At 40.3% G+C, this 25101-nt stretch overlaps 1 protein-coding gene across 4 annotated transcripts in view; it reads right to left on the bottom strand.

Moving 5' to 3' along the window:
* The window catches only part of Nrg (Neuroglian), a 175029-nt gene that overhangs the window by 18438 nt on the left and 131490 nt on the right, over positions 1 to 25101 (bottom strand). For all 4 annotated transcript variants that reach the window (XM_069336502.1, XM_069336501.1, XM_069336503.1 and 1 more), the window contains 14 exons: positions 20938 to 21177; positions 20302 to 20417; positions 19897 to 20090; positions 18820 to 19121; positions 11189 to 11388; positions 9760 to 10035; positions 6914 to 7091; positions 6413 to 6571; positions 5895 to 6109; positions 4616 to 4806; positions 4252 to 4431; positions 3787 to 4024; positions 2405 to 2523; positions 33 to 222 (listed from right to left, as the gene is read on the bottom strand). In XM_069336502.1, the coding sequence (XP_069192603.1) occupies positions 33 to 222; positions 2405 to 2523; positions 3787 to 4024; positions 4252 to 4431; positions 4616 to 4806; positions 5895 to 6109; positions 6413 to 6571; positions 6914 to 7091; positions 9760 to 10035; positions 11189 to 11388; positions 18820 to 19121; positions 19897 to 20090; positions 20302 to 20417; positions 20938 to 21155 (2776 nt within the window). In that variant the 5' untranslated portion in view covers positions 21156 to 21177. The remainder of the gene's footprint in view (positions 1 to 32; positions 223 to 2404; positions 2524 to 3786; positions 4025 to 4251; positions 4432 to 4615; positions 4807 to 5894; positions 6110 to 6412; positions 6572 to 6913; positions 7092 to 9759; positions 10036 to 11188; positions 11389 to 18819; positions 19122 to 19896; positions 20091 to 20301; positions 20418 to 20937; positions 21178 to 25101) is intronic.

Here is a 25101-nt window from a genome sequence, read left to right as displayed (position 1 = left end):
TGCAAGCCTCTCAATTCTATTAAACCCCTTACTTCCTTCTGGTGTCACGAAGCTGATGGATTCACTGGGAGGACCGTCGTAAGCACCATTGAACACAAGCACACGAACAAAGTTTTTGGTGAATGGAACAAGTGAGGTCACAAGAGCGCTGGGCTCATTGTTATTTTCTACGATGATATCTCGGGCCTTCTCCTCGCTCTCATTTTCTGTCCATGTTTGAATCTGCAAAACCAATACATTGATTACACTTTTGGCCTATCTGTTAGTTAATTCTGTTATCTGTTGATTAATTATCTGTTACATTAAGGACCTGCCCGAAACGCTGCGCATACTAGTGGCTTTACAAGATTGTAAATACTATGCTATGTATTCTTACAAACCCAATGTACCTTCTTGTATATAAATAAATAAATAAATAAATAAATAAATAAATAAATAAAAATAAAAAAGGAAAGGGAGTACCACCTCTGGCTGGAAGAAGGGGGACCCATAGCCTCGGAGGAAACCACGCATAACGCATTGGAGGGAATGCGAATAGGGAGGGAATAAATAAATAAATAAAAATAAATAAAATAAATAAATGCCTTCAGCTATTCCCCTGCCGTTGCTATTATACAGTAGATGAAGATATTCTCAGTCAGTTACACAAGCTCAGTAAGGCACGTAGTCTCGGTCAGGCAGTCAGTCACAGTCTCTGTTTTTATTTCACTTGTAAGAGGCCATTAAATAAGTGGTTGAAGGAGGAAGGTGGAAAGGGGGGGGGGGAGATGATTGAAGTGTCAGGGGAGGGAATAGAGTGATGGGGGTGAGGGATTGGGATGGTGTCTGGGGTGGGGGATTGGGAACAACCCTGGATTAACCATTAAGCAAAATAAGCATGTGCTTAGGGCCTCATGTAAAGAAGGGGCCCCAAAGAGTTATTTTCCAGTGTAACACCATAAAGGTGTTTTGTATTTAATTATTAATACAGTATATACATAATACATGAGTTACAGACAAGATTTTGAAAGGCGACAGTCTGTCGGCCTCTTGTAATTAAGAAAGTCACACCTAGATGTGTTAATGACGACAAACTAACCCGTGGTCAGGTCGTGTAATCTGACCTGGCGTCTGCTAATCTGATAATTGTAGCCTGATAGCCGGGCGTGTCCTTCAAACAAGCCACCGTTTAGGTGTGGCTTTGTAGAAGGCCTGGGCCTATCTACTTGTGGGCAGAGTTAGCTACAAGGTTCCCAATAAATACCCAGGGAACTGTAGATTCGAGAGGTAGAGCATACAGCACAACAGGAGCAAAGCAGAGCAGTGAACAGCAGCCAGTCCAGGCTGTCCAGCTGGGTGAGGATTCTGCCTGTCAACCCCCTCCACCCCCACTTTATCCAAATTAGGCCCAGTCCTCGGTGAGTTGAACGTTAAGGCGACTTAGTCGTGTTTACTATAAAGTGTTGTGCGATTATCTTGGGGCAGATGACTGTAATAGTTCTCAAATTCTTGTGTAATGACTCACTTTGTATATTAATCTTGAACATTAAGTTGATTTGCTTAAATTATGATACTTATCATGTGAAATGTAATTGATGAATTTATTGTTTAAATTGTCTTTAACTTTGCTCCCCAGAGCTTTGTGAGTTGAGGCGATAGAGCCTCTGCAGTGACTGATCTGATGATTTTAATGAGTACATGTTTAGAGTTGATACATGAACCCCTTGGATAATTTTGTGATACAGACAAGTTCCATTCCTTGTCTTGTATGCACTGACTAGAATGGATGGTGGCAGCACTTTCTACTTCTACCTATCTACCCTTCTACCTTTACCCCTCTACCTCTACTCATCTCTGTACTCTCTCTCCTCTCCCTCTTTCGATTTCCCTTTCAACTGACGACCCTCCCCGCTCCTCCCACTTCTCATCCCGAACCCTCACTCAGTACTTCCTTATTCATTTCTTTCCTTTCGTTTCTCTTATACGTTCGTGGCAGTGAACAGTTTTAGAGTTCTCTAGAGTTGCGGGTAGCTGATTAAGTTACAATGCCTTGTGGTTGTAGCACCTAGGTAATCAAATACCTAGGTTACAAGGTGTTGAACTAGAGGTGTTGCAGTAGGAACTTTGGGGGGGGTGGTAACTCTAAAACAGGTAACTAGGGGTGGGATAATGGACAAAATAGAGCTATTTAAAATAGAGTTCTTACTCTTAATCTTTCCACATTTCCAGAATTATAGTGTAACCCAGTTTCATTAATGACGTAGTTAATAAAAATTATTTGTATTTAAGAATATGTTGTATTATGACAATACATTTTTGTCTTGAAAGCAGGAAATTCATTTACAATATTTATCTCTAAATTATCCCAGCACCATTAGTATATAAAAGATAGATAAAAGATAGATAAAAAAATTCCCACACTTACCTTGTATCCCTTAAAGTGTCCTCTGATTGATTCATTTGATACAGGTTCCCAAGACAACAATGCAGTAGTTGCATCCCTCAAATCAACCAGAGTCAAATTCCTTGGGGCTTCTGTCGGAACTGTACAGAGAATTTGAAGCAACAATTAATAAACTATCATTATTTACAAAAATGGTAAGTGGGGAAGGATTATTAAGCATTGACTGAACTGACACGCTCTTTACTGGTGGGCCCTCGATAACCTCCAGAGCTTAAGCACTGGTACAGACAAACTGTAACCAATCACACATCACACCAGGCCTCTTAGATCCACTCTTGCCCAGGGGAAGCCACGACCAGAATCTGACTCGCTCTACAGAGAGTGGGGAGCTTGAGGATTGCAGATCCACCTGGGGTCTCAACCAGCCCATGATATATAATCTAATCTTACAAAGCAGTCATATAATCAAAATCCTATTACAGTTTTGCATCGCATACTGTACTTCAGCTGTACCTGCATTACATACCTAGAGTGGGTTTTGAGAGCAGTTCTACTTCACTTGCCTGGAACATACCGGGAGAGTTTCGAGAGTTGTTCCACTCCCCGAGCGCAGCCTAAGGCCAGGGTCAAGTGGCTTCAACAGCCAAAAGTTAAGCTTGACCTGGTGCCAGGCTTATAAACCTATTGCATCAAAAAGTTCCCAGAAAATTTTCAGATCTTGTTCCTTTATTTTGACTACATTTCAGTCACATGTAAATGGGTTTGCTTTCTGGGTCCCAAGCAGGTGTAGTCCCCACAAGTATAACTGAACAATACTTTTGGTGTAGAGGAACTAGAGAAAGGGAAATGTGAGGCAGCCTGCACTATACAGTGGTGGGCAGTTTACTTGTCACATCCTAAGGGCAATATCAATAGAATACAAACAAATTCAAGGAAAAACAGATCCAGAATTACCAAAAAAAATTACAATGATTCAAAAACTTTTGTCAGATTGATTTTGGGCACATGCATACAAAAGAATTTAATGAATCAACAATGTCTAAGTTAACAACAATTCAAATATTAGGGTAAAAAACATGTCAACACCGTCTCTCTACACATAAGGGGAATAATGGCTGACCTCTCACTGTGTTCAAATAATTTGATAAACACCTCCAAAGGATATCTGATCAACCAGGCTGATATACATACGTTAAGCTGCGAGCAGCCGCATTCAACAGCCTGGCTGACCTGACCACCAACTAGGAGGTTTGGTTAGAGACCAGGCCTTGGGAACATTTGATCCTCACAGCCAATGCAAAGTAACCGTAAAGTATGTAATTAAAAAATACTTTAGAAAATCAAAATGACTGGGTTTAGTAAAATAAAGAAGGAAAAAAGAAAATATTTGAATGGAGACGTACCATCTTCACCAGACCAGCCAACAATTTCAGGAGCAGCAACGTGTGCTTGGCCCCTCTCATTGTGAGCTTCCACTTTGATTCTGTATGGTTTAAATGTGGGTTGGTTTGGAATGACGTAGTGGTCCTGTTGCCAATCCACAACATCTTCCGTTTGCCATCTTGAATTCTCAATATCGTCACGCTTCCAATAAACTCGATACTTGAATCCTGGTCCATTGTGTTCAATTTCTGGCATTTGCTGGAGGGATGAAAAGTAATTGTTAGGCAACTTGAGATATATTTTAGAAAAATTAACATTTCGATGCTTCACTACTGAAACAAATCACAGATTATAAATCCCACAGATAACTTCTCTAAATAGTCTTTATCTTGCTTCACATTTTAGTCATTGCAGTATAGTAAATAATGAAAAAGTTGCATAGCAAAAGATATCAGTAACAAGAGGGAACAGCTCGTATAACTTACCGACCACTTAATTACTAAGTTCTGTGGAGAAGAGCCTTTACCCTCGACCCCATCTGGATTTTTGTAGGGAACATCGTGAGGTGTTGTACACATGTCAGAGTGTTGTGATGGCTGTGATGGTCCAATAGCATTACGAGCAATTACCCTAAAGGTGTAGTTTGCCCATGGACTTAAATTAATCTGAAATTCAATCACAATGTTAAAAAACTTTGACATCTAAAAGCATGCAATTTACTTATTCAAAAGATATGAATTTGAATGGCAATTTAAATACAATATACCCATCAAGCATAGGGCATTTGGAAATTAAAATGCTCATTTCTCATATTTTTTTTTTATAGTTGCTGCAACAGAATTAACTTACAGTAAACTGTGTGCTAGTGGCAGGGACAGAATCAAAGGCATTCTCCCAGGTTTCAGGTGTGAAGCTGGTGTTGTACTGAATAACATAACCCAGGATAGGAGCTCTGTTGTCTCCCATGGGCTGCCACTCAACGCTTGCATCACGATCATTGCAAATCACCGGTAACAGTAATTGTGGAGGGTTTGGCACATCTAAGGAGTAAACAGAACAAACAAATCATTTACTGAAATAAAAAGTTAAGAGAAATGATTAATTGCTAATAAGAAGAAATTATCTGTAAACAAGAATTAATGAACCATGCAGAATACAATAATTAAACATTAACATTAAATATTTTACAAATTATTAGTTTATATTCACTAAAAGCTACCACTAGAATGAATACTTTTATGCAAAGCATACATGTAAACCCAAACTTTCTTAAAACCAATTTCATTTACCGAGAGTACACGGTTACCATTGAATACGAATTATAGAAAAGCTTATTACATTGCTAAATTAAGTGCTACAGTACTTAGCCTGGTATACAAGATGACCAACCAAGAGGTCTGGTTGGAAACTAAGGCACAGGGCCTTTCATCTCCAGAACCTCCACAAGGTAGCCACAAGGTAGGTTGCCACTTAAAACTTTGTACGACTAACAACTATTAAACTCCAAAGTAACTTCCATTTAAATTTTCTGAAATTTGTATTATGTATTCAATATATACATGCAAAGTACATTAAGCTTTCTATTATCTCCCATTAAAACATACCATTTGAAAACCCTTTTCTCATTCGTGTTACCATGCTTAAATGTGCACAAAATTGGATATCTTAATCCAATTATAAATCTATTAACTCTTAATTCTATTAAAAATCTTTTCCCTATAGTTCCTTTTTGCTGAGGAAAGGAATCTTTAATAACATTTAGGCATATGTCAAGGTCCTCCACACTAGGTAGAACTACTGACCTTTTCTAGGATGCAACCAACAACAGTTAACTAACTCCCAGATACCTATTTATTGCTAGGTGCACAGAGATCAAGTGTAGGCAAACGAGCCCATCAATGTGTGTTCCATCCAGGGATTAAACTCAGGCAGAGAGCATTATTCTTCAGGAATGATATTTCACATGTTGAGGCACAAACCTACAGCAATTAATATCAAATTACATCAGTTACAACTCTTATGACTGGGCTATTGCTACTTAAAACAAAAAAAAATAGAATTATTATTCTGCATCAAATTACAAGAAAGATCACAGGCCCTCTAGCAAAGCTAGAGTTAAGCACCTTACCCTGAACAATGAGTGTGGCTGAAGCTGTAACTTTGTCCAACTCTGTTGAAGCAACACAAGTGTACACGCCAGAATCCAGTTCTGTAGTCTTGGTGATGCTCAGGGAGAAGTCAGACTGCTGTACAAATCGTGGTTCTTGCTCAAAATCAATAAGCTTGCCATCAGTAAGCCACTCGATACTAAGCTCCAGATCATTGTCAGTCACAGCATTACACCTGTGCAGAGTAAACATCGATATATATAATCAACGAAATAATGAAAAACTTAAAATATTCCACAATACAAAACAATCATTTCAAAAGTGACAGAATTCTAAAACACCAATTTGTATATTCGTTAGTATTCCACACAATTTATCATCCATTATAGAATATATATATTTGCTGAGAACATAATGCAATTTATGAAATTAGAACATTTTGAAAAGGGAAAACTTTTTGTGGTAGTAGTAAAATGGTAGTAAATAGTACTAAAATAGTAAATAGTAGAATAGTAGTAAAATAGAATAAACAGCACACCTGAATGTTGCAGTTTGACCAGCAGGAACTTCATAATCTTGAGGTGCATCTGTAATACGCGTGTGTTCCTTCACTACAAGCGATCCACTCTCCTCCTGCTTCCCAAATTTATTCACCGCAACACAAGTATAATCTCCGGAATCCGTAAACGAAACATCTCTGTGGAAAAATATTTGCAAATGTACTTTACTTGGAATATGGCTTCATTATAAATCTGCTTTGCAGCTTAAATTGGTTTTGCTTGTTTGTACTTATATTAATTGTTTAATAACTTTTATTATACAAATTCTATTAATGTTCTGATAAGGCTTTTGCTGTATGTTTCACAGATGTAGTAAGATCCATAAATTTAAGTAAACATTTCTACCTCCTTTATACAAAAACTTTGACAGTAATTGGCATCATCTACTCTGAAACCTATCTACATAAAAAATATTCATTAAAACTTGATTCAAATACCAATAAGATCAACAGAAAAAGATGCAGAAATATGATACAAACTTTATCACAAGATCTCCTTCACTTGTAACTTGGAAACGTCCACCAGTCAGTTCAACTTCGTCCCTGATCCAAGTGATACGAGGCTTTGGTGCACCAAATACTCGACAGGTCATGTTAACTTGCTGTCCATCGACGGACTGGATGTCGCTGGGAGGAACACGGATCTCGGGAGGCAAGGCTGCAGGTGAAAGCGTGTATTAAAAACAGCACTTTAAATATCTAAAAAAGTCAAGGATACATCAAGAGAGCACATACTTTGTGCAGTGTATAACCAATCTGTATTATACTATCAGCCCCACATATACTTTAAGAATACATGCACAACACATTAACATAAGTTATGGCTAATGAACAACTATTTACCCTTTACATGACTAATAGTTTCCTTCCTACTCTCAAATCATTATATGTACAACTGATCCTTATCAGTTCCCAATACTTTGCTTTTCTATATGTATCTCAACTTTTAAATAGCTTAGCCATTCAAGGATTAAACTTGGTACTTATACTAGTACTAATTTCATGAAAGGGATGAATCTGTACAGTGATAAGTAGGCTCTGGATATGAATTAAATATGGATATGAGCAGAACAGCTCATATAAATTTGTGTAATTTACTGTACATGGATATTTTGGCCAACAAAACTACTTACGTTCTATTCACAGGCAAAGTATCCAGATTCAGTTCGTGCAGACACAAAGATCAGGGAGTGCTATTTTCTCGAGAACAAGAACTATTCGAAACCCTGGACTGGATATCTCAGCCAAGGGTTTTAAATAGCAGTGGGGTTGGGCCTTTAGTAAGAAATGATCTATTCCATTAAAAATCAATTATGTATTTTTTAAATGGCTCAAACAATGCCAATAATAATTTGGCAAGGGCTTCATGAAGACATACAAGGAAGCAACAGCATGTTGTGCATATTCCCACACATAGAGAGACCTTTGTTATACAGGTTGAAGAGGTTATATCCTCCACAAAAATCAGTTATTGCATGTAATAAGTTATACATCCGAACATCCATGGTAAGTGGCATATTATGCCGGCAAGTTTAACTATTCAAAAACTACGCTGTTGCTGAAACTGTCGACAGACTGAGTGATGCAAGATACAGGAACTAGATGAAGCACTTCAGGGCTGATATGACCACAACAACAAAATTTAAATCAATGAACATCAATCTAAGCTACACCATGGTATTTTTGTGACCAAAAGTTTATGCTCATTGCCAAGCGTGGGAATTGTGAAGATCAAGGCAATCAAGGCAAGTGTTGTGCTACAACTTGAAGTATTATAAAGATCACAATTAATAGTGAAAATATCAAAGATCAACTATAAAATGTTCTACAACTGCTAAAAACACAGTACATGATTTAACAGTAGTTCAGATATACAGTACTGCAAATTAAAAGAATTTAATGCATGTTTACCCCACAACATTCATTTATGCAAGAGACTCTAGTAGGCCCATATATAATAAAAAAAGAGGCTGACCCTTCTATGTTGTGTACCTGCAGTCGACACAGATACAAATTGCTTGTTGTATCAGTAGGTAAAAAGGTTCATACCTTGGGGTATTAATGATATAATCATCTTTATCTATAAGGCAGAAATGTTTAAATCAGCTAACTGATAATTAGAATGATTTTATACATCTTTTGTTCCTGGAGTTGTGATAACATTGAAGCCAACGAATGTCTAGACAACACCACCACCATGACGCCCACTATCCACCACGAGGTGTGTGGCTCCGAACCCACCAGTTCCTCGTTGGGTCTATCAACTGCCAGTTACGCTGCCGGCGACTCGTTAGCCCACCTTGACAAAGGATGTGATGTCACTACCGGGGGTATAACTAACTGTGACCTTGGTCAGTGCATCAGTCTCTCTCAGTTGCTCGGGGATTAAACATAACCGTGGACATTTTCAAGAGGAAACTAGATTTATTCCTCCAAGGAGTGCCGGACCAACCGGGCTGTGGTGGGTATGTGGGCCTGCGGGCCGCTCCAAGCAACAGCCTGGTGGACCAAACTCTCACAAGTCGAGCCTGGCCTCGGGCCGGGCTTGGGGAGTAGAAGAACTCCCAGAACCCCATCAACCAGGTATCATAACGGCCTCAACGCGACGCACGCCTCCAGACACTTCGTGTACAGGTTGTAGTGTTAACGTGTAAACATTTGCAGCGTCTCCCTTATTTTTGTGTTAACGTAAGTTTGTCCATATGTCTAGCTTCTTATTAGAGTAAATTGTCATAATTTTTAGTTTAAGTATTCCTTCCCTCCTGTGAAGAAATACTTCTGTGCCATTTTCACACAGCAAAGGCCATGCAGTTGCAGGCGATGAGTCACAATAACGTGGCTGAAGTAGTTTGACCAGACCACACACTAGAAGGTGAAGGGACGACAACATTTCGGTCCGTCCTGGACCATTCTCACAATCTACTTGAGAATAGTCCAGGACGGACCGAAACGTCATCCCTTCACCTTCAAGTGTGTGGTCTGATCAAGCCAATGCAGTTGTTTTAAATAATGAGAAGTTTGTGCCACATTCCATCTGCCCGTTATCACGTCACAATGTGTATACACAGGAGATAGCAGTAGTAGTAATAGAGTACACATAGAAGAGATGTACAGCAATTAAATAAAAAAAAAAGTAACATTTAAGGCTAGAATTGAGTTTGAAAATATATAATCACCCAAAGTCTATGCAGGTTGGAAAAAAATAAAGGTCAAAACCATGACTTTTACCATGATAATGCCGTCATTCTATACATTTCGTAACAAGAATAAATTAATAAATTATGTAAACTTACCAAGAAATAAATTAATAAATTATGTAAACTTACCAAGAACATTGACATACACATCTTTGTATACATATCCATGTTCATTTGAAGCGTTACAACCATAGTTTCCAGTATCTGCCTTAGTCAGGTTGTAAATGGTAATCTTATTGCGTTCTACAATACGATTAGGATTATGGGGTGCCTTCTCAACAGGCATGCCGTTGTAAATCCAGTATTGCTTTGGAGGAGGTTTGCCAGCAGATTCACAGTGAAATACTGCAGTTTCTCCTTCAGCCTTGTTTTCTACCTCTGGCTCCTTTTCAAAGTACGGGATAGCTGAATAAGAAAGATGAAGTAATCAATAATAAATTGTATTTACTGACAAATGTGTGTGTACTAAGTGTGTAACATGCCGTATTCTAAGGTGAGGCCCTGCTAAAAATTATGAATTTGACAGCAATTGCAAAGAAGGAAAGGTAATGTTACTGTGTTTCAGAGGAGAAATGGTGGTCGCTCTTGTGCATCTTGTAGGTGCCACCTATAATGCAGCATGGCAATGATTTGACAATGAAATGTAGGATAAAAGTGGGGTAAGAGATACTTGAAGAGGTAGGACGTTTTAAATATGGTAGGGGCAGTGGTAGATAAGTGTGGAAGGAGAGGTGATTAGTATAATGAAAGGAATGAATGAATGTATTAGAGTTAAAAAAGGAGAGAGATGCAGTATTATACTATTCCTAGACCTGACATACATAAGTGAAACATCCGTATGTATGTATGTCTTAAAAGTACAAGAAATGCAAGAAAGTTTTTTGTAGCCAAGTAACTTGTGTAAGCATGTGGGATGGATACAACAATGAGGAAAATGAGAAATATGTTATAATACGTTTTTGCCAAGGACAGCAAGCCTGTGGTAATTTTTATAAATGAACATTCAATAATATTTGGTTCACTAATTGATTTACAATCAACAATTTGGTATGAATTAGTCCACTCAATTTAATGATTACAATTTCTTAACTGAAGAAACAATGCATTGGTTTTTTACCTGTCCTTGTACTACAATACTGTATATAAATTTCTGTCCTCTTATTATCTCGGTCAAAATGTTTACTTGTTTAGCCAATATAGAACTAATTACAACATTTACATGGAACTTTACATACACAACCACTTTGGGAATTCTGAACCTGTGTTTTGGGTGTAGGGGGGTTCTATATCCCCAAACCCATTTCTTCTCTATGTATTCCTTTATAATACCTTGAAACATGAAAACGTTCAGAATTTTCGTTTCACTTTCCTATATGAATATAGGAAAGAATACACTCAAATATATACTGTGTGTGATTGTGTATATATACACAGCAAAAAGAATGGCAGAGAAATTTATTAACAGCAAAAATCACTACAAAATTAAAATAACTACAATAACAATTTGGTCTATCATAATGATATTCCAGTAAATGTGTGAATGTAACAGAAGACATACCTTGCACTTCAACATTCATGGAATAGGATTTGGCAACACCAACGCCATTGCTTGCCTCACATTCATAATTGCCTTGATCTTCAAAATCCACATAGCGAATTACAAGTGTTTTGCCATAGTTTTCATAATCAACTCTATCTTGTGGAAGTGGCGCCGGTTGAGAATTGTTGCGTTTTGTCCATCTCATTTCAGGAAGAGGTCTGTAAGGCACAAGTCAATATACACATTCAAAAGCAGTCCACAAATTACTTAAATGGCCTAAAATGATAATACTGTACCTAAATATTGAATAAAATTCTTTAAGCATGCATGTATATGTATGTACATGTGTATGTACATTTATGTATATGTGTACACACACACACACACACACTACAGTACTAGGTGGTGGTACCAGGCATTGCCTGGGTCTGTCTCTCCTATCTATCCATCCATCCACCTGCCTATTCATCTATTCCTCCATCTATCTAGTCATCCAAACATCCACCTATTTATTGTCTATCATCTATCCATCTTTCCATCACTCAACCCATCTATTTATCTATCCATCCACCCATTACTCGTCTATCTATCCACCTATCCATCCATCAATTTTTCCTTCCCATTACCTCACGACCCTACCTCTTCCCTTCACCTTCCCCACCCTCTGCCCCCTCACCTTGTCCTTCCCACTTTCCCCTCCAGCCCTTCCCCTTGTCCTCCCTCCCCCCCTTCATCATCAGCCTCCCATATCAACCTTTCTCCCCCCCTTCCACCCTTCCACTCGGGGCCTCGTAGCCTGGTGGATAGCGCGCAGGACTCGTAATTCTGTGGCGCGGGTTCGATTCCCGCACCAGGCAGAAACAAATGGGCAAAGTTTCTTAATCCTGAATGCCCCTGTTAGCTAGCAGTAAATAGGTACCCGGGAGTTCGTCAGCTGTCACGGGCTGCTTCCTGGGGGTGGAGGCCTGGTCGAGGACCGGGCCGCGGGGACACTAAAGCCCCGAAATCATCTCAAGATAACCTCTCAAGATCCCATTATCCTTTTCCCATCCCCATCTCTCCCACTTCCCCAATCCCGCCCCCTCTCCTCTTTCATAAGATATATCAAGGAGCAATGAAACTACAGTACTTTGTGTTTCAATAATCACACACATACACCATACATACGTACAGGAATCTATACACCAGTTGATCGACAGTTGAGAGGCAGGACTAAAGAACCAGAGCTCAACTAAGTGAGTACTGTGACGATAATCTCCTTCAAGAGATTGAGCCTGCTCTTCCCTCCAAAATTACGTCTTCACAATTATATAAAAAGACTATGGAAGAAATGTCCAACAACGACAACAACACCAGCACCAGCAAGGCTTGCCAGGGTGAGCAGAAACGTATGCAACCAGCCACCTGTTCGAACTCCAACCACCAAACTACCCGTTGATCGCTACGGCTCCGCTGATTGGTCGCCGGTCTGGCTGCACCTGCACTCGCCCCCAATACTACCTGATGTCTGGGGTCGCCCCAACATCAGTCCTCAGAATGTTCCGTGCTTTCGTAGCCAGCACTCCTCCCAGCTAGACGTTAGCGTGTACTGAGAGAGGTGGTGGCTTTAAGCCAATATTCCAGCACCTCCCACTTAACTTTTGTGTTGCACTTCTTATTATTTTGCCTTAACGTAACTTTCATTGTGTCATTTAAGTATTCTTATTATTTTGATTCATTGATTTTATTATACATATTTGTTTGTCCATATTTTCATGTTTTGATTTATTTAACGTAATTAAAATTTCATTGTTAAAGTTTACTTGTGTTTTGTGTGTCTTCTCCTTACCTTACCACAGACGAAGTTCCAGTTTTTCTATTTTTTTTATAACTATGTGACGAGGCCATACCCCTAGCCTTAAACAGCCGAACACCAACGCGTTACCGTCACAAGTTATATGGGGGCCCTGTCCTAGGAGCCTCACTCAGGTACTGGTGCCAAGTGGTAATTTATGGTAAGCGTATTTAACTCTGTTAACGTAGCTTTACTATTTTTCATTCAATTTCATTTTTTATAAGGTGCGGTGTATTGTGCATTACGAGAGTAACATATAGTGAAGGTGAGACAACTTTGGATTACGTGGTGACTGTAGGCCTCAGTCATACTCTTAATTGGTCATCTCTCCCTCCATGTTATTACTCGTATTTACCATCTATGTCCCTTGAATATTTCTCATTCTGACAGATCATCATATTGGTACCCTGGTACTGTGGTCTGCCCCGGGTCAAGAGTACCCAATCTTCTGCAATCTGACTGTAGGAGGACAAAGAGGGCCATAGTTCCTCTAGCTCGAACTTTAGTTGCTGAATTGGGACCTCAGCAGCAGTTCTCGTCACAAGTTGACACCTCGCACCCCTACACGTCAGTCAGAGATGATGATACATACAACGGTAGGGAATTAGCTTATTTTTTCAGAGCACAAAAGTTCGCTAATTCTGTAAGTATCATATTAAATTCAGTAGGAAAAACTTGCTTTATGTCCTATAGAGACTTGGCAAGGTATGCCTACATCCTTGGACTACCAATTTTACTTTTGAAGCATTTAACTGTTTCATTTGTTTTCGAAACTTTGTTTCATTTGTTAGTAGGATTTTCTTGCCCTTATTCTCTTACATGAGTACCGGGTACAAGATTTCCTGCGCCCTTGATTTAATTTAATATCTTTCACTTAACGTTAAATTGTTAAAGATCACACAGGATAGGTACCAGTTGCCACGTTGTCCTGTTTCTGACATTTCATTATTGAACATTCGTGTACCTTTATTTGCTAATTTCACCATGTTTCGTCTCCAAACTTTCCGTGCAAATCCAGCAGGTGAAATAGGGACTTTAAGTCGTGCCAAGAGGACTGAACTACAAACTCTTGCACATGAGTATCAACTAGAAGTTCCCTACCAAGCCAACAAAAATGACCTACACAACCTGTTGCTGGATTACTATTTAGAGCAAGGTAAGATAGACTCTGAAACTCATGAAACTTACTATATTGCAGATAAAACTGATTTGGCAACGCTGAAACTCAAACTAGAGCTGGCCAAGATTGAACGTGAGCAGCAAAGGGAAGCCCGCGAACAGCAAAGGGAAGCAGCTGCCATACGAAAGGAAGAGATCGCCCTCAAGGAACGTGAGTTTGCAATGCTCCGTGAACGTGAACGAGTACAGCTTGAAACACTCCAGGAGCGGGAACGCTTACAGCTTGAAACCAAACAACGCGAGTTGGAAATACAACGCGAACATGACAAGCAACAAGCGACTCTGGCCCTTGAGTGTCGTCAACGGGAATACACGTTGGAAACTTCACACCTCGCTCAACGCCAGCAAGCTACTGCCAATCTTCCCGTCAGTTTTAATATATCACATGCAAGTAAGTTAATGCCATCCTTTGTAGAAGCAGAAGTTGATGTGTTCTTTACCACCTTTGAAACCCTTGCTAATCAACTCAGTTGGCCTGTCGACCAATGGGCAACACTTCTCAGAGTCCATCTTACAGGTAGAGCTGCAGTCACACTCAGTACTTTGGCGTCTGAGAATGACTACTACACTCTGAAACAAGCAGTGTTAGACGCCTACCTACTTTCCACCGAAAGTTATAGAAGGAAATTCCGTGACCACCTGAAGGCAAGTACCACTACCTTCCTTGAGTTTGCTAACACGAAACGGAGGTATTTCATGAAATGGCTGGAAGCAGCACATGTCTCTACTTTTGCAGAACTCGTCAACCTGATGCTTGTTGAAGAATTCTTGAGACGTGTGCCGCCTCCTGTCCGCCTCTACTTAGCAGATAAAGAAGAAACCGACTACCTGAAGTGTGCTAAGTCGGCTGACACTTACAGCCTCATCCACCGGCTGACACCTGAACCATCCTCCAGTAAGAAGTCGTGGTACAGTTACGAGAAGGTGAGCCCCGATCAAGCTGGTTCACAACTGTACTGCAAGTATTGTAGACTCTATGGACATACCATAGACAAGTGTGGTAAGTCTCAATACAAGGGAACCACTGACCAACAACGACCCAAACCAACTCCTCCTAAGTCCGGTAAGCCTGTGATGAATGTTGGTGTTGATGTTAATGATCTTTCTCTTTTCAGTAACCACCTGTATACTGGAACTGTCTCTGCCAACGGTTCAAATCCGGAGGGACGTTTCAAATTGAAGATCTTGAGGGACACAGCGGCTCTACAATCGATCATCTTGAAGTCGGCTGTGCCCAACATAGTCTACACCGGGGAAACAGTCTTCATCACTGACCTCACTGCTACCACTCCATACCCTCTCGCCAGAGTCCACCTGGATTGTCCCTACGTGAACGGGGAAGTCCAAGTCGCCGTCAGGGAAAAGCCTTTTCCCATGCCTGGAGTGCAACTTCTCCTAGGCAACGACTTGGCAGAAGACCTGCAACCGACCAACCTGATCGTCATGGACAAACCCCAGGTGTGTAACTCTGTGCCAATAAATCCTATTCTCGAGTATGTTCCAGCAGAGGTTCAAGAGAGTGATGAAGTTTCTCCTCCGGTTCTCGTGACCACCCGTGCACAAGCCGCACGTCCACAGCCAGCTGACTCTACTGCTACCGCTGTCCCTCAAGACCCTCAGAAACTACCCCCGCATCTGACCAAGTTGGAGTTCCGTAAGTTGCAGAGGGAAGATCTTACTTTAACACCATTGTTTTTCCAGGCTGAGACTCAACCCGACAGTATTCCTGGGTTCTTCCTAGAGAACGACTTGCTCTACCGCAGATATAGACCCAGTAAACTGAAGGAGGAGGACGATTGGGCCAACACCGAACAACTTGTGATTCCCACCAGCCTGCGGCCCACTATTCTACACCTGGCCCATGGAGCATTCTCCCACTACGGCTTCAACAAGACTTACCATGGGATTCGTCAAGACTACTACTGGCCAGGTATGGTAAACAACGTCAAACAGTACGTAAAACAGTGTCATACATGTCAGATGGCAGGCAAACCGAACGTCTCCATTCCCAGAGCACCACTGATTCCCATACAGGTGCCTGCGGAACCTTTCCACAGACTCATAATAGACTGTGTTGGTCCTTTACCTCGGACCAGTTCAGGTAACGCCTACATCCTAACCATCCTGTGTCCTACCACCAGATTTCCCATAGCAGTTCCAGTGAAGAACATCACGGCTGCTACGGTTATCAAACATCTATTGAAGATCTTCACTCAATACGGATTTCCCAGGGAGATTCAAAGTGACTGTGGCACCAACTTCACCAGTGATCTCTTCAAAAGGACACTGGAGGAGTTCAACATCAAACAGGTATTGTCCAGCCCCTATCATCCTGCTTCACAGGGTTCTCTTGAACGTAGTCATCAGACCATCAAAGCACTCTTGAAAAAGTTTTGTAGTGAAACCTCGAAGGATTGGGATAAGCAGATTGACCTAATAATGTGTATTTTCAGAAGTCTCCCCAATGAGTCCCTAGGAGTATCTCCTTATGAGATGCTCTACGGCCGTAAGTGCCGTACTCCCCTTAAGGCTTTCAAAGACTCTCTCAGAGATGCCACCTTCAGTGAGCATCAGAATGTGCCCCAGTTTCTTCAAAACCTTCAGCACATTCTAGAGAGAGTCCACCGCTTTGCCCATGATAATCTATTGAAAGCCCAGGTGAGAATGAAGACTCATTACGACCAGACCAGCAAAGTAAGAAAATTCAAGCCGGGAGACTTCGTCCTTGCTTATTTCCCTATCCCAGGTTCACCTTTACAGAACAGATTTTCAGGACCCTACTGCGTCAAAGAGTGCAGGAATAATAATAATTATGTGATAGAGACTCCAGATAGGCGGCGGAAGACCCAGCTGTGCCACGTCAACCTCCTGAAGCAATATAATGGTACTCCTCCCACTGTCTTGACTAATTATTCCACATTCACAGAACCCTACATCCACAGTGAGACCATCCCGGCTTCTTCTCCCGAAAGCACTGACAAGGAGTCGGCGCTTTCTAATTCCAAAATCCTTAATGATCTTCCCAAATGCTTTCAGGATAATAATCGTGCTCCTATGCCCTCTTCTAATTCCACTCTCACCTCGTCAGATAAGCCCTTCATCCTCCATGTCGACGCCAATGGTACCGACGTGGGTGGTGTCGTGATGCAGCAACGAGGCGAGAAGAATACACCTGTCAGCGACTACTGCTACAAGGATCTACGGAACAATTGGCAAGGAGCTACTCTTCCTCATCCTGAAGCTTCAGCACTTCACTCCACACCTGAAAAGTGCTCGGTCCACCATCAATACGGACCACACCACCCTACACCTCCTGCAGCACGCCCACTTCTCATCTCAACGTCTTCTACTATGGGCTTGCTACCTGCAGAAATTCAACCTGGAGACACGCTATACCAAGAGTCTGACAACATCTTAGCCCATGATCTCTCCAGAGTTTATGAAGTAGAAGCGACTCCATCCATTACTCCACCCCATAACGACGTACTTCTTCCAGAACCGCAGGCTTCGGGGGAGAGTTGTGACGATAATCTCCTTCAAGAGATTGAGCCTGCTCTTCCCTCCAAAATTACGTCTTCACAATTATATAAAAAGACTATGGAAGAAATGTCCAACAACGACAACAACACCAGCACCAGCAAGGCTTGCCAGGGTGAGCAGAAACGTATGCAACCAGCCACCTGTTCGAACTCCAACCACCAAACTACCCGTTGATCGCTACGGCTCCGCTGATTGGTCGCCGGTCTGGCTGCACCTGCACTCGCCCCCAATACTACCTGATGTCTGGGGTCGCCCCAACATCAGTCCTCAGAATGTTCCGTGCTTTCGTAGCCAGCACTCCTCCCAGCTAGACGTTAGCGTGTACTGAGAGAGGTGGTGGCTTTAAGCCAATATTCCAGCACCTCCCACTTAACTTTTGTGTTGCACTTCTTATTATTTTGCCTTAACGTAACTTTCATTGTGTCATTTAAGTATTCTTATTATTTTGATTCATTGATTTTATTATACATATTTGTTTGTCCATATTTTCATGTTTTGATTTATTTAACGTAATTAAAATTTCATTGTTAAAGTTTACTTGTGTTTTGTGTGTCTTCTCCTTACCTTACCACAGACGAAGTTCCAGTTTTTCTATTTTTTTTATAACTATGTGACGAGGCCATACCCCTAGCCTTAAACAGCCGAACACCAACGCGTTACCGTCACAGTACATATATACCACACATGCTACCAAAATAATTACCCATATGACCTGTCTTAGCTACATTAAAGTTCCTTCCAAATATACAAATCATGTATACATCAAAAGTACAATAATGTACACCTTAAAAATGTGCAAATCTTAAAGAATTTCATTTGCTCATTGCTAAATCCTTTGTAATAAAATTTTTTACTTAAAGGAACCTGGTTGCCATTAAAAAACCAGACTAAAGAATAATAAACAGCCATAAGATAAACTTTTATGTTATATAAAGTGTCATTTTAGAACTGGCATTTACTGCATTTGGTGTTGGCTTTGGACAAGGCTTATAAAAAGCACATCCAAAGTGAAGCATCATCAAGTATAGGCATGTTTTGTGTCGCTTTTCTTCACATCCTTGTCGGTAATTTTGGCTTTATGTTCACACACACTTACGTTCCACTGAAGATGCACCAAAGTCGTAACGTTTTGCCTTTCAATATGTTTGTGTTCTTGCGAGACTTGAACTGTTCTTTTGGTTCATTCTTAGTCTGAACAGCTGTGCTGCCACTCTGGTACACGCGAAGGTATACCCTATTTCCCAACTTGTACTCATTGCGGAATGTTGAGGTTGCAGAACACGCATAAGTGAAATCATTGGATTCATCAAAGCGAGTGACATTTGAGAACCAGAGTGTGCCTTCGGGGTCAACAGTCATTCGTGAAGAATTGATGCTACGTAGTGCACCTCGGTCATCCTGGTAAAAAGAAATTTATTATTACAATTATTAAATTTCATAACTACAGTATATCTCTCTCAGTATATATAATCTCTCTTACCATATTAAACCCATAGAGGTGATTTGCAGATTTTTGCTCCCAATTAGAACAAGTTTTAAATGGGTGAAAATATTACTGTATGTGTACTGTACACATGGCCAAAAGTAATTCAGAACTCAAGTCAATTTCAGAGCCTTTACACAGATGAATTATTTGACCTACTGTTATGCTACTGTTATGAGAACACATACAAAGGCACTAACAAATTACTGGTTATACATATACAACCGAAAACTCCTCACCCCTGAAGGACTCGACCCCAGATGTATGAGGTCTGGGGGCTCCATGCACCTCAAGTGTGTCCAGTACTTTACCTACTACACCACAATGACTTAAAAGGATTGGAAGTCGTCAGACTCTTAACCCAACCCCCAATAGCATTTGGCTGTTGGAGATTGTGCTTAATTTTGGGGACAGATATTTAATCTAATCTCCAACAGCCAAATGCTATTGGGGGTTGGGTTAAGGGTATGACGACTTTCAATTCTTTTAACAGTCGTTATGGTCTAGCGGGTAAAGTAGTGGATACGCTAAGGTGCATGGAGTCCCTGGATACATAGTACATGGATTCTCGCCGTTAGAATAGAAACATACACACACAGTACAGTATAAATATGTATAGTATAAAGAACCCATGAATCCAATTATAACCAAACTGTACAGTGCAGTCATTCTGTTTATGATTTTTCTTACCTGAATCATCCAATAAACATAGGGTTTGGGGTAACCATCTGGAGGCTGGCAGGCCAAGCCAACAGGATCGCCTTCATTTACAGTTTCAGTCATTGGATCCTCATTCTTGAAACTATTCAACTCTGATTTGCGGACAAACACAGAGTTGGAAGTGGCCGTACCCATCTCATTGGTGGCAAAACACTGATACTGACCTGTTGAGAGAAACAAGCAAATTAAAAACTTTTAAAAACTCGTGTAGAAGTACAAACTATACTATTTGTAACATTTTGCCCTAATAATAAGTTTGCTGCTATCAAGAGGCCATTTACAGGTACATATAAACATAACCATGCATTCTTTAGGACATTGGTAACACATCTCGGGACAAGGAATCGCCAGAGAAGTAACGTGCAGAATACATACCCAAATCTTCATCCCTGGGCGAGGTGATAACTAGTGTACCTCTGCCTGGCTGCTGTGAGATACGATTGTCATATGTTTGCCAGGCAAAGTCTTTGCCATTTTTCATCCATTTATACCTGTAAATGCAATTTGCTCTTAAGATAAAATTGTATATATGATACAAATATAGCTATGCAAGACCTTACTGATATACTGTACAATAAAGTACTAAAATTAATGAAAATATCCAGTATTAACAAAACAAAAATATGCACAGAATGTCACAAAACAATAATTTAATGAAAATTATAGTACACAGTATTTCCATGTTATGTTTCACTAGATGGAGAGCTTACATCTAATGTTAAGCCACACACAACTAGAGGCAAAAAACCTCACGAGAACTAGAGCACTTTGTTTTATACAAGATTAAATAATACTAGATTTGTTCCATTTTATAAACAATAAACCATCCATTTCTCAGGTAATAAAATTTGTATAGACTAACATTCTACTGTACTAATATTTATGAAGAACTCTTCAACATGATAAAAAAATTTGGTGTATATTTTTATGCAGACCTAAATAGTGTGTTACAGATAATTCTTGCCAAAGTAACAGTTTCAACACATTTAAATCCAAAAAGTGAGAACATACTTAGGTGCAGGTTCCCCCTCGGCCTCGCACTCTATGATGAAGGGCTTATCACTCTCGTCCTGCCTAGAGGCAACCTGGAAGAGGAGTTCCTCGTTGGAGGGCGGTTGCTTGGTCATCATGGGTGGGTACTTTATGACAGCCTCACAGGTCACAGCCACCCACACCAGCACAATCACCGCCCGCACCACGCCCGGGCCCCATAACCGCGTCTCTAACATCACGCCCTCGCCCTCACACCACCTGAAACAAACCTTACGATTATTACCGGCACTGTGTCAGTATATTTCTAACAGCATTATACAGCTATTTTAATTTATACAAACGTGAACCAATAAAACAATATTAAATAATTTCCCTGCAAATTTTTAAATATATGTGTCATCCTCGTTTCTAACAGACAAGAACATAAGCTATACTGTAGTATCATATCATCCTTTGCAGAAAGAGGACAAGCCGAGCCTCCAATCTGATGTTAATCACGTCTTTCAATGGACCACAGAAAATAACACGTTTAATTAAAATAAGTTCCAGCTCCTACACTATGGAAAAAAAATATAAAAACAAACCACATATAAAATGTAGTCAAATCCCAATGTAGAACGAAAAGTAATAAAAGATTTAGGAGTAATCACTGAAGTAAGAGTAATAAGGTCTGAAGACCTTACTCTTAAAGAACACAAAGTAGCTGTCACAACTAAGATTAATTACATGATAGATAACAAGAACCTTTCAAACAAGAAATGCTATACCAATGATGATACTTTTAAAGACGCTAGTGCTCTCTAGGGTGGAATATTGTTGCCTCATCAAAGCTGGAATAACTGTTGATCTGGAATGAGTAAAGATCCTTTACTGCTAGAATTCACTCAACAAAACTAACATTATTCAGACTGATTCAAAATTTTTAATCTATATTCCCAGGATCGTCCCAAAAGATGCATAATTTATGTGTGTAAAAACTCAATGCTGTGTTACTTGTATGAACAACAATATTGAGATGCACTGTAATGAACTACATAAAGATTCACAAGATGCAAGTTATATAGCTTGCATTACCAAGCATGTAAATCAAGATCTGAAAAGCTTCCTTTAGAGCTGTCGCCAGGACGCTGCTCTGGTATACGTACAAGGAAATTGTGGCCAACCCGTCCTCAGGCTGCAACCCGTTCTCGCAAATTTAGTAAGTCAATATTGACTTATTAGTTGCGTGCATAGGTGACATACTAAACATAATAGTTTCCCTTCAAAATTTTCATAGAAAACACCGACCTTACCTAACCTACTTAGTATGTTAAAATAAGCATCTTATAGCTTCGTAATTACAATTGTTACTTAACCTATTATAGGTATAGGTTAGGTAATAATTGTAATTATGAAGCAATAAGATGCTTATCTTAACATACTAAGTAGGTTAGGTAAGGTCGGTGTTTTCTATGAAGCTTTTCAAGGGAAACTATTATGTTAAGTATGTCACCTATGCACATATTTAATAAGTCAATATTGACTTATTAAATTTGCGAGAACGGGTTGCAGGCTATGTTCATTCCATTCAGTGGCTGACCCAATGATGCATTAATCAATTTGAACAATCTGTTCATTAAAAAATTTGGAATTTTCTCAATTAAATATTGTTATTATATATTAGCGTATTGTGCATATTTAGGCATAAGTTAGGCTAATCTAAGTGTTTAGGTTCTGTTTGCATTTTTTGTATTTCAAAGGTACACTTTGACTGAATATCAAAGAGCAACACTGATTCAAAGTTGAATTAACAGTGATATCCATTCTTGGATATTGTGCCCAATAGATCTGTCCTCTCATCACTTACAAGTGCTGCATAGCCATACCCAGTACTTTTCCAAATAGTATCAATATTCTGTCCAGAAACAGAACCAAAAAAAAAAAAAAAAAAAAATGGACAAACCCCAAAGTTACATCCTTTAGAGAGGACCCAATAAGCAGAATATAGAAGCAAATGGTGCGGGATACGAGTCTTGCGTCACGGACACAGTGAGTGTACCCTGACATGAAGCAACGTTCTAATGCACACAGATAAATGTGCAGATACTAGCCCACGCCCCCCACACACTCCTGAAGTGCTCCTGCCATATATATGCACTCATTTCACTCTGTAAAAAGAGCACAGATTGCAAAATACTTTATGCTATATATAGCAAGGCGACACTTACACCCTCAACCCCACTTAACGCTTGCACCGAGTGTGTTAAGCCATACCACCTTCCTGCTGTCTGCCACGTGACCACTCAACTGTGGGATGCAGGTCGAGAAAGGTGGAGGTGACCAGAGGTGACCACCACTGGTGGGCGGTGGTGGGGGGAAAAAGCGAGCTTGTGGAGGGTGGTGGTGGGAAAGGGGGTGAGCATGTTGAGGGGTAGTTGTGGAAACTAAGAGGGGCGGGGGGGGGGGGCCATTGTTGTCTTGCCAATATTCTGAGTTCGTTGATGTCCACTTGGGGCCTCGACCAACTACATCAATATACAGGCAAGAACAATAACATCCCTTTGGAGGTGCTTAATAATGCACAAACAGCAAGGCCCTATCAAGGAACATATGGTCTTTATACCGCACCAGATATCCCCCAGAGATACTTACAAATACCACCAAAATGATCGACAGATGCAGCGACAACGAAGACTGGATATTGGCGAGGTATTTATACATCAAACAACCCAAGCCATCTATCAACAGCTAACTAGCACTAAATTACACTACCAACTTCGAGAACACGACGGAACATTCAACATACTGCCCCAGCCATTATGGAAACAGGCAATTGGCAAGATATAATGGACCTACTGGCACAATGTGAGGCGAAGGCGATTGATAGATAAAAGATTAAGCCACCCAAGAGGTGGCACGGGCATGAATAGTCCGTAAGAGGGGAAGGCGATTGATTGATAAAGATTAAGCCATCCAAAAGGTGGCACGGGCATAAATAGCCCGTAAGTGGTGGCCCTTTTGAGCCATTACCAGTATCAATAGATGATACTGGAGATCTGTGGAGGTGCGACTGCACCAAGCGTGACGGGAGATGTCTCCCGTGAGGGGAAGGCGAAGCGTCCCCGGCTATATATCCGGCAGCGGTAAATTTTGTACATTGTGGGCTATTCATGCCCGTGCCACCTCTTGGGTGGCTTAATCTTCATCACTCACTTTGTAACCATTCGAACGCTGCCTTTGATAATGTTAACATGAATTAACGAAATGCATCTCTTAACGTCATGCCAAATAAATTGTAAAAATTAAAACTGGAGAGTTTAAAGTTTATGAATCACAGCCTCACTGATCAGGTATCCGTTGAAGGTGTTTATCATGTTTTCTTCTGAACACTTAATAGGTCGGCCTGTTATGCTCCTAATGTGTAGAGGGTTTTTGATGTTGATAAAGGGGTCTCAGTGTACCTATTGCACCACTGCTTTTCAACTTGCCTATTTTGCACATCCTGCCATGCCTTCTAGTCTCGTGGGGTGTTATTTCCAGGTACAGATTTAGTAGAACCAATCATTCCAGTATTTTTCATGTGTAAATTATTATGTATATCTCCCACTGGAGTTCTAGGAAACACAGATTTATGTATTCTGTTGAGGTGATTCTTGAAGTAAAATATCTCTGCAAAATCAGTAACTACCACGCCTTCATTTTTTCTTCTAATGCTTCCGTGAATTTGTCATTGTGGTCAAGTAACTGTGAAAAGGCATTATCTTCCCACTCTAAATCCATGTTGACCAGGATTGTGAAGGTCATTGTTCTCCATAACAACGTTTCTGCCCGAAACGCTTTGCGTAATAGTGGCTTTAGGCATTGTATGTACTAGCTCTTATCTATAAAGCCAACAAACTTTGTAAAATCTCTTTATGTATGTACCTTTGCCTAAATAAAAATTATTATTATTATAATTATTATTATTATTATTATAAAACTAGAGATCTGAATCCTGATCACTCGTTCAAAAGACTATTATTGTATGTGATATTAGTTTGATCTATAATTTTGGGTGGGACAGTATGGCGTCCCATACCGCTCACGGGATGGGTATGGGACGCATAACGAATGACTAACGCGCTTTAGAAGTGAGATAGGGAAGTATTGGTTTTGAAATAGGATTGTGGATCTATAGAATAGGCTACCAGGAACTCCCAAGTT

Source organism: Procambarus clarkii, chromosome 36, assembly GCF_040958095.1.
Source record: "Procambarus clarkii isolate CNS0578487 chromosome 36, FALCON_Pclarkii_2.0, whole genome shotgun sequence".
In the NCBI taxonomy this organism is placed as follows: Eukaryota; Metazoa; Arthropoda; class Malacostraca; order Decapoda; family Cambaridae; genus Procambarus; species Procambarus clarkii.
The sequence above is the reverse complement of the archived record's forward strand: the minus strand, read 5'-3'. Positions and strand labels throughout refer to the sequence as shown.